This window comes from Peromyscus maniculatus, chromosome 23 (genome assembly GCF_049852395.1).
Source record: "Peromyscus maniculatus bairdii isolate BWxNUB_F1_BW_parent chromosome 23, HU_Pman_BW_mat_3.1, whole genome shotgun sequence".
Lineage (NCBI taxonomy): Eukaryota > Metazoa > Chordata > Mammalia > Rodentia > Cricetidae > Peromyscus > Peromyscus maniculatus.
The window spans coordinates 40,312,548-40,323,709 of record NC_134874.1 but is presented as its reverse complement, the minus strand read 5'-3'; the positions used below and the strand labels follow the sequence as shown (position 1 = coordinate 40,323,709).

At 35.8% G+C, this 11,162-nt stretch overlaps 1 protein-coding gene across 1 annotated transcript in view; it reads right to left on the bottom strand.

Moving 5' to 3' along the window:
• Positions 1-3,594: 3,594 nt before the first annotated feature.
• The window catches only part of LOC107400566 (cytochrome P450 3A13-like), an 85,821-nt gene continuing 78,253 nt past the window's right edge, over positions 3,595-11,162 (bottom strand). The window contains exons 17-18 of the mRNA XM_076560632.1: positions 9,636-9,798; positions 3,595-5,116 (exon numbers count right to left, since the gene is read on the bottom strand). Of these exons, the coding sequence (XP_076416747.1) occupies positions 5,021-5,116; positions 9,636-9,798 (259 nt within the window). The 3' untranslated portion in view covers positions 3,595-5,020. The remainder of the gene's footprint in view (positions 5,117-9,635; positions 9,799-11,162) is intronic.

The following is an 11,162-nucleotide window of genomic DNA, read 5'->3' as shown; positions in this document are numbered from 1 at the left end:
TGCTAATGAGTTCAAATCTATTCCACATTTTCTATTTTATCAGATTCACTGTGTCTGGCCTAAAGTTGGGTTGTTTGGTTCACTTTCAGTGGAGTGTTTGGGGGGTGTTAAACACAGATCTGTTTGCATTCTTCTACATGGAATCAAGCAGTTTGATGAACACCACTGATGAAAATAAAATGCTCTCTCTGCTCCAGTGTGAATTCCTTTTTTTTTTTTTAGAAATGAGATGTTCATGGAAGTGTGGACTTATGTCTAAGTCTTTAGTTCAATCCCATTAGTCAATGTGTCTGTTTCTATGACAATCATGGTGTTTTTATTACTATAGATCTGTAGTTCAACTTAAATTCTAGGATGGTCATAGATACCTCTAGTACTTCTTTTATTATTCACAATGTCTTAGTTGTGTGTATGTGTGTTAGTTTGGATGTAATTGGCCTCCATAAGCTCACCGGTAGTGGCATTATTAGGAGGTGTGGTTTTGTTGAAGGAAGTGTGTCACTGTCTCCTATGCCAAAGCTCTGCCCAGTGTCTAAAACCACTTCCTGTTGCCTGTAGAACAAGAAATAGGATTCTCAGCTTTTTCTCCAGCATATGTCTGCCTGCATGCCACCCACCATGATGATAACAGCCTGAAACTCTAAGCCTGTAAACCATCCCAATGAAATATTTTCCTTAAAAATTTTGCCATAGTCATGGCATCATTTTAACCAACCCTAATACACTATTTGTATATGTGTCTGTGTCTTCCTCCATATGAGGTTGAACATTGGTTTTTTTTTGTTGTTGTTGTTTCATTTTTGCTAAGACTTGTGTTGAACATGCTTTGGTGGGTATTACACTGAATCTGTAGATGGCTTTAGGTAGCAGGAAAGTTTTCTCAATAATAATCCTTCTGATCTGAGAGCCTTCCATCTTCTCATTTAATTGTCAACGTCAATCTTCAATGTTTTAAGGTTGTTTTGGTTTTGAAAATACAAATTATTCACTTATCTGGATAAAATTATCAAAAGATACTGATTAACAAAGAAAAAAGTTAGTTTTGCAGTCATTATCTTGAAGTCATTTCAGAAGGAGTACTTAGAAAAATGTATTCAAATCCAATTTACACTGCAAAGGAATATGAAAGCCTTAAGAAGGACATTTCTTGAATCAAACAAGACGTTGAAAATATAAAAACAATTCTTGGTAAACCTAAGCCTTATCCTAATGCATCATTTTAGTGTTTTAATATCTGTGCATTTCATCTTTCCAGAAGTAACTCATTTTTAAAAAGGAAAATTCCATCAGGTTTCTTATTTGGACTCTTATAAATGAGACTTTTCTTAATTATTTTACTCAGAAGTAAAGCTATAGAGCTGCAAAGATATTTCATTGGGTTAAAGAACCTGACACCCAGGCTGACAAGATGAATTTACCTGTGCAGCCAATGTAGAGACATGAATGAAATGACTCATGAAAGTTGTCCTCTTAAGTCCATCTCAATGCAATTACATGAGATGGAGACCACTTAGCCAAACAGATAAAATTTTCAAATATAATCAAGTTTTATAAAGAAAGAGATGAATTGTATATACCATAACAAACAAGGAAATAACTTAAGAATCACTGAAAATAATAAAATATTTTTTCAAGTTCATGCAGATGTATGAACTCAGTCAATCTCAAGGACCAGAAAAAAAGAGGACCACCAGTTTCAGTCTCATAAATCTCCTCTTTTCACAAGATGTTATCTTTAACTATCACCAAATTAAGTCTTCTTTGATGAGTGCATGGAAATAATGAATTTACTATAATACAATAAAAGAATATACATAATTATTCAGACATTAGTAAGGGCTTTCTGTGGAGACATGTCATTGTGGTACCAAAAATCCCAAGGATTTTCCTTGAGTTCTTAAAAACTCAGTTTACATGATTTCATTTTTCAAACAATACCACTTTATTTTGATCAATCACAAGACATATGCCTGGGTGACAGGACCTAGTGCAGCTGTCTGAATTAGGATTTCACTGTACTATGTACTATTGTGCATTGAGAGGGACAGAGCAGTAGGGCAAGTATGTACAACACTATTCTAAAGGAAACCAAACTAGGCACCCAAAGAGGTATTTTGACACAAACTGTCTATAGAGGCAGCACAAACTCAATGAAGGCAATCTACGGAGTTCTAGAGTTGTATCTATTAATCATTTAAATGAAAATGACACCCATGGGCTCAAATGTTTGAATATTTGTTCTCCATTTGGTTGAACTCTTTAAGGAGGATTATGAGGTGCAGGCCTGTTGAAGGAGTTGTGTTACTGGGAGTAGGCTTTGAGGCTTCAAAAGGTTTAGTCATTTTCAGTGTCCTCTCAGTCTCCTGCTTATGTATCCAGATATGAGCTCACAGATGTCCTGTCTGCATGCCTTTGTTTCACCAAAACAAACTTTCAAACTCTGAAACTATAATCCCAATTAAATGTTTTCTTTGAGATATTGCCTTGGTCATGGTGTTTTGACTCAGAAATAAAAAAATAACAAAAAGGACTGTGCTACCAGAGAGTGGGCTGTTACTGTGACAGGCCTACCCATGTTGTTTTCAGAGGAATGTGAATGAATTTGGGGTTTTAAACTAGAAAATAGGTTATAATGCTCTAGCCAGAATTTAATGGCCTATCCTTGTAGCAGCCAGGAAGACATTTCAGAGAACCATATGGAGGTTGGAGGCCCAAACAATGATACTGATCTATCATTATGGCACCAGCTCTCTGAAATCATAAGTCCAGTTAAACACATCTTTAATAAATTCTCTTGAGCACTGTGTTTTGTGACAGCAGGAGGAAAGTAACTAATATTCATGGAATGGGTGCAACATTCTTGTACTACCATTGAAGAAAAAGTATTTCTACAAAAGTAGGTAAATGGAAAATTATGGCTATGAAAGTTGTACCACTTAGAGCTCATTGCTTTTTTTTTATGTTTTATGTTGACATAGTATACCTGAGATAGGATCACTCCTAAAAACTAAATTACTTGTTTTTTTCTATTTCTTCCTTCCTTCTTCCCTCCTCATTTCCATTCTTTCTTCTTCCTCTCTTCTTTCCTTTCTTTCTAATCTTCCTCTTCCTTCTTTGACAGCTGTCCCACTCAAATGCAAACAAAGCACACTATGAGCACCAAATAGATGATGCCCCAGCTGCTGTCCCTGTCCTGTATATTCCCTGCACTCTCTGGAATGAAATTGAGCTGACTCTCAGAGATTCTTTTCATCATACTCTAGCCATTCAAGCCCTGCTCAGGGATTCTACTTCCTTTGTCCCTGTAGCATGGTGGACAAGGGGCTATGAGAAAAAAGGAGACCCCACAAAGGGCACTGACTGAACAGGAAATTCTGCAATGCATAGAGTTTGTGAGAATCACCCTGATCCCTTGCAGAAGTTAGTGACATGTTTTGCCTGACAAACCTAGTTCAAGGATCAGTCCTCTCTTTCTCTCTCTCTCTCTCTCTCTCTCTCTCTCTCTCTCTCTCTCTCTCTCTCTCTCATTTTACTTTTGGTTTGTACCTTTGTGAGGACTGGATAGAGTTTGTGGGCAATTGAAACAAACCAGGATGGAAAGCTACATTTTAATCATCTTTACATGTACGTATGAAAACATGCCCTGCATTAAGGATTATTGTCCTTTCAGAAGCCAAAGGTGTCTATTAAATAGCCCATTACCAGATGTAGAATATCTACACTCAGATTGTTCACCAGAGTTGTCCTGAAAAACACCTAAAATCACAGGAGCCTGTGTAGCTGGAGTTTTCTCCAGTTCCGCCTGGGCCCACAGCCACTCAAACCCAAATAAACACAGAGACGCTTATATTAATTAAAACTTTTTGGCCTAATGGCTCAGGTTTCCTGCTAATTAACCCATTTCTATAAATCTATACCTTGCCACCTGGCTTACTGGTATCTTTACATCTTACTTCTCTTGGTGGTGGTGGCTGACAGAGTCTCCTGACTCAGCCTTCCATTCCCCAGCATTCTCTCTGCTTATTCTGCCTATACTATACTTCCTGCCCAGCCACTAGCCAATAAGTGTTTTATTTATCAGTCTATCAGAGCAACACATTCACAGCCTACAGAAAGACATCCCGGGAAGACTGTCATTGTTCTTGTTTACAAAGCAGAAATCAGGGAAATATCCTATTACAGAAGACAGTAAATACATTGGTTATTGGATATATCAACATTGCACTGATCAGGAAACTTTCTCCCTGATGACAATTTTTTATAGTACTATAAGGTCCTTGCAAGGATTAATTAGGGGAAAAGAAATCAACAGTTTTTCTTACTCAGCAGCGAATCTCATGAACTCCTATAATAACCATCATGGCAAGATAGGGGTGTATATATGGGATAATGGCATGAATATAATAGGGGTGGCCAACCACTTTCTCTTTGGATTTAACACCATTCCATAAAAGGAAACACATGCTTAGTTCTCTAGCCAAGGACCCATGGAGAGGAATTCACAGACACAAGAATGGATCTATTATTCTGATAAATGGTCTTAATATCCAACTGCTTTCTAAATTTGCATCGTTTACCAATATTAATGTAGCCCTCAGATATAATTAAAGGAACTGCTTTTTGAAGTGGATAGTGATTAACAAAGAAACTGACAATCCATCAAAGTGCAAAGAATAATTGTCAATTCAATTCTCACCCATAAATGAGAAATTAAAGATTCTATAATGGAAACAGTATTGACAATATTAATGAGAAATCATTTTTCAGCATTGCAATGAATCATATTGGTCTATCTTCGGGAAACTGGGCAAATTTTGACATGATAGAACATAAAGATTGCAAAATAATCATTTTCCTTCCATACACAAAATTGAGACAATGAAAAATAATTGAAGACTGTGTCATGACATCTGGTAGATAAAATTCATTCATATTCATGTAGGTTTCCTTCAGGATCGAATTAAAATCCAGGTCTTTAGAATGAACACTTTGAAGAACATATCAGAACTTGAGAAAAAAATCAACCTTCATTTACGGCTCCATTTCTTGATATAATCTTCAGGACAATTGGCTTTTCTGGAGCATGAGTGATTTTCTTACCTAATATTAAGGGAATCTGAAATAGTTGAAAAAATACATTGATGAGTTAAATAAATTACCAATTACACAGAAGGCTGACAGATCCAATATATTAAGAATAATAGTGGTTTCTCCCTCTGTTTTCTCATGGCTGTGACCCATAACATTCAGAAGTAAGGGGGAGGAGAAATACAAGGTTAAAACTTGCTTGGTTACATAGCATGTTCTGTACCATCTTGAACAATATGGATTGCTTTCTAGAAATAAATAAATCTATCTTAATATGTGAATCAAAGACTTTTAACACTGTGGTGGTTTGACAGACAATGACCCTCAGTGGGAGAGGCAATATTAGGATGTATGTTCCTGTTGGAGCAGATGTGGATTTATAGGAAGTATGTCACTATGGAGGTAGGCCTTGATTTCTCATATACTAACCCATGCTCATGTCTCAGGCCACTTTCTTTTGCCTTTGTATTCATATAAAGAATTCTCCAGCACCATGTCTGCCTGCAGGCCACTGTGTTCTCTGTCATGAGGATAATGGACTAATCCTCTGAAACTGTAAGGTGTCACCTCAATAAAAATGTTTTCCTTTGTAGGAGTTGCCATAGTCATGGTATCTCTTCATTACAATAGAAACCCCAACTAAGACAAACAGCAAACATCTAGAATCTCTTATACACAATAAAAAAACATACTTCTGTCTATTCCTACTTCAAGATACATATGGAGCACCTAATCTGTATAAGGCCTGAGACAAAATTGTGATGGCTGTCTTCTTTATTGTTCTAAATTTTAACTGAAAATCAGAAGTTTGAAATTTGTAAAGCACATTTGTGAACACATAGTAAGCACATTTTAAAAGGTGATATAAAGTTAATTTTCATTTTGTAAAACTGGAAAGAACACCGTGTGTCAGTTTGGTACATGGTAATACTATCAGAATGCATTTACTTTCCAATCTGATACATGATATAGGGAGGGACTTTGGTTACCACTATGGCATTAATCCTCTCTATCTCTTCTAAAATTCTAAGATGGTACTAAAAGGGGAATTTTCACTCACTTTTACCAATTTTTTATGACATTCTGGTCAGTTTGTAAAAGAGAAAGCCCTCTTACAGAGTAATAATCCAGTATCAGCAGAAAATGTGCAATTGTTGTCTCATAGTTTGAGAAATGCCATCTTGTAGGTAGTTAAAGTTTATTAAAGATTGTCAGATGCCTACAGATTGCCTATCATCAAAACAAAGTCACTGAACTGAATTAAAGTACAGAGCAGGAAGACAGCTGACCTAAAGTCACCAAAGGGAAAATGACCACATAATATTCTTCTTCCATGAGGAAAACTTACTGAGTAATATTTAATACAAATGTCATGAAAATAAACTTGTTGAGTATTGCTTCATTTAAGGTAATGACAACATATTCTTAAGTTCTTCAGAGGAGATCTTTTCAAACATGTTTCTAAATGTGACACCTTAGATTAACAGTGTACACAAAAGAGGGCTGAGGATTTGTAAGACTAGATGTGGACACACGGACTTCAAGGAAACAATATTTTCTAGAGAGAACAAGGCAGATGTGTAGCAGGAATCTTACAGAGTCTTATTAATAAAACAAACTCTGGGCCTGGTGTTGGGGTGAATGCTGGAAGATCAGAGAAGCAGAACAAGCCACAGCTGCCCCACCTCACCAGTTCCTCAGCTGATCCTGTTTCCTCAGACTTGAAGCCTCTGAGTCTTATCCAAATGAATCTCAGCTGAACTGCTGCTCCAAAGCCTAAAAGCTTAACCAGCCAAATGCATAACCAGCCAAATGCTTCTAGTTTCTGATTCTCCTGCCTTATATAGCTTTCTGCTTTCTACCATCACTCCCTGGGATTAAAGGCTCAATTTCTGGGATTAAAGGCATGCGTCAACATGCTTGGCTGTATCCTTGAACAGATGGATTTCTGCTTCTGGAATGTTAGAATTAAGGCATGTGCTACCGCTGCCTAACATCTATGTTTAATATTGTGGCTGTTCTGTCTCTGACCACAGATCAGTTTATTAGTGTGCTCAATATTTATATTGTGTCTGTTCTGTCTCTGACCACAGATAAGTTTATTAGTGGGTTCAATATTTTGGGGAACACAATACCACCACATTTCTCCTTTTGTTGTCTAAAATTAAAAAATCTTATAACTAATACAAGAAAAACTAACCAATAACTATATATAATATATACAGTCAAGAATTACATTAATAATGTCTAGTCCATTAACATTTGACAGATTCAGATGAAAAACTCCAATATATATATATATATATATATATATATATATATATATATATATCCAGTCCAGTCTTTTGATAAACTCAAACAAAAAAAATTTCTTTATTTGTCCTATTTAAAACGGGTAATTCCTTTTTTAAAGTATTTTTTATTTCATAATAGATTCAGTAATGTATCTTTTGTCATTTTTATAACTTCCTCTTATTCTTTTTAGAATAGATTCAGTGATCTACCCATTTATCCTATTATTTCTTTATCTTTTTTCTCAGAGTAGATCCAGTTACATACCTCACAAATGCACATATAAAATTACAGTGGTGTGACAGCATGCACAAGACATGTGACATGTGCAAACTCAAGCTGAAATGGTGTGTGTGTGTGTGTGTGTGTGTGTAGAATCACAGTCCCACCCATAACTGAGGAGCTTTGATGTTTGACAGTTACTGTGAAAGGTAGTTTTTATTACTAATGCTGTGAACTCTCTTAAAGAAACAAGATGTGAGACCAGAACACACACATAAGAGCAGTCATGCCACAGAAAATGGACTTGATTGACTTAAAAATTAGAGAGAAAAATGGAAAAAGAACACATTGAGTGTGAGTTGAGTTTGGGATGGAACTGGGATAAACTGTGGTGATCGGGTGAATGTGATCAAAATGCATTGTATGAATTCTCTAAGAATTAATAACAATGTTTAAAAGCATACATAAAGAAATGCATTTATAAAAATAATTTTGTCAGTTTTTACTATTTAGAATAGTTTAAAATGTTTAATGTATTTATTGAAGGATTTTAATATACAAATGTCCTCACAAGCACCATTTTAATTTTTTGAGAGAATAAAGTTAGGTGATTTAGAAAGTAGGGGATGAACACAGATTAAAATGACAGTGGGAAGTGCATGGGGCAGTTCATAGGTTTGGGGTTGGGGGAACAGTGGCAGCCTGAAGACACCATTTCTAGAAGACAGAAGTAAATTGCACCAAGAAAATCTAGTGAACGTTCTTAGCTTGGAAGGGACTTCAATGATATGAAATTGTAGAATAAAAAATAATAATGAATAAAAAAGGGAAGAAACAGATGGATTTATAAGAACGTAAGTAGATGCCTGCTAGTCTAGACATGAGTTCCTCAAATGTGAGGCCAAGTGTATAAAATGTACAAAAGAAGGAGTCCTTCATATGCCTGAAAAATGATTTAAGGCAGTGATTTCTGTCTCTGGCTATAAATGGGAACCTCTGTCGAATGAGTAAAGCCACTTTGGTGGGTGAAACATTTTGGACATTCTGAGATAACACAGGGATCCTGAAGTGATCATTACACCTCTAAGAGACAAAACATGTACATATACATAGGTAAAATGAAACAAAATTTAAAAATATGTTCCATGATTGTAAGATCCATAGAGTTTCAGGCTACCAGGAGAACATGGCCTACAGAATCAACTAAGCAGGGCTCATAGGGACTCAGAGACTGAAGCAGCAATCATGGAACCTTCATGGGTCTATGCAAGGCCTGCTGCATACATGCTGTGGTTGTTTAGCTTGGGTTTTTTTTTAGGAATCGTAACACTGGGAGTATCAGTGTCTCTGACTTTTTTTGCCTGCTCATGGGACTCTTTTCCTCCTACTGGGTTGTTTCACCCAGCCTTGATATGAGCATTTATGTCCAGTCTCATTGCATATTTTTATGCCATGTGTGGTTGATATCCCTGGGAGGCCTGATCTTTTCTCATGAGAAATGGGAGAGCAGTGGATCCGGGAGATAGAAGATGTTGAGGAGGCACCAGGATGAGGGGAGGAAGGAGAGAGGAGGCTGTAGTCAGGGTGTATTTAATGAGAGAAGGATAAATAAAAAGAAAATAATCTATTCCATGTGTGGCGTATACAAGTATGAAAATGCTATAAAAGTCTGTTATTTTTAAAAGGCCTATATACTTCTAACAAGAAAAAATACTCAAATTCAATGATACTATATGTAAACATAAAAAGAGTATCTTCAATGACTCTACGTGATCTTAACATTTACACTTAGACATGGACCATTTCAGAATTTAAGGGCCCGAGAGCTCACTCGTGGCTTTATATAGATCTCATGACAGAGAAAATATAAATTAAAGATGAAAGTGTATATTATATATATACATTTCATACATAAGTTATATATATATATTAATATATATATATATATATATATATATATATATCCACCAGTTTTTGAAAATGCCTATGAATAAAAAACAAAAACATGCCAAAAAGAATATGTTCTCTCTCACCTCTGTTTCTTCACAAGGATGCACTGAAAAGTTCTGCAAGATTTTGACAACAGCAAGCTTCATGTTAATGAGAGCAAACCTCATACCAATGCAGTTTCTAGGACCATATCCAAAAGGCAGATATGTATAAGGATTGATTTTATCTTTATTCTCCTTGCTGAACCTGGTGTCACAATTGAACAAGAACACAAAAAATGAAACATGAAATGAACAAGAGCCACATATTTACAGTTTTCACCTACAATATTCAGCCAGAATCATATAGATCACTCCAGTATGTTCATTATTCCAATCAACAATAGTTAATTCATTTTGAGATTTAGAAGTTAAAGTTCTTTTTACAAATTTACAGTAAATGAGCCCCTGAAGTTAGTAAGATGATATGTAGTGAGTGCTCATTGATATCAAATGTGTCTTTAAAGTTTAAAATACTAAGTAAAATACTAAGGATATCTTGTGTTCCCAGTGTGTGAACATAAGAAAGTAAAATTGATGAAGGAAGGACTTGCCCTGACCATAACACTTGAGTTGGGGGTTTGTTCATTGGAGAATGAGGAGATGTATGCTATAAATGAACTGTTCATATTCCATTCTCTCTTCAACATCCTCTCATTCCTTCCTGTTTTGGTTTTATTCTACTCATTCAAATCATTTCCCTCATCTTCCTCCTCTTCCTCATTAAGTCCCTGTCACATGATCTTTGACTGCCTCTCTATCTTCTAAAAGTTATTAAGTGAAATGGACACATGGACACATGGACAATGGACACAAGGACACATGCTGCTTCTGTTATCACTGAATTTTGTTTCCATCTCCTCCATTAGGGGAAAAACTACTAAAAGTACAGACCTATGTCCAATGAAAATTTGATTTCTCACATGATTATTTAAATAAAAATGTGGATTCTAGAAATGTTCTAGAGGATTAATAACCGCCTATTCTCTGAGAGTTTTTAAGAATCAGGGAAGATGAAGAAATACTTCCTAAGCTATTTTATAGAACTGCAATGGAGTCTAATGAAGGTTGTACTGGTATGTGTGTGCAATGTGAACTAGGTGGAATCCTGTTGTGAAGATTTTACACACACACACACACACACACACACACACACACACACACACTCAAACAGATGGAAAACATTGGCATTCTTCTGTCGACATTTTATGTACTACATTTGATTAAAACATCAGAATTTTTAACTTTTGCATTCTTCTTCCCTGGTCTAGTCACTGATGCCCACTGAGTCTATATTATATGATTGAAAGCAGAAGCAACAATTGAGACACAAAATGAATAATGTCCAAGTTTGTAAACACTGAACTAAAGGAGGTGGAAGTGGTCGCTATGTAGAGAGACATAGAATTCACTTAACCAGAAAACAGGAGTTAGGTGACTCCATTCTACTCCTCTAATAAGCACTGTACATAGACCATCTGCCAACACCAGGGACACATGGTTAAGACTACAAGGTCTTAGGAATCAAGAAGTTCATAAAAGCTTTTACTATTTGTCTAATTTTTTGAAATA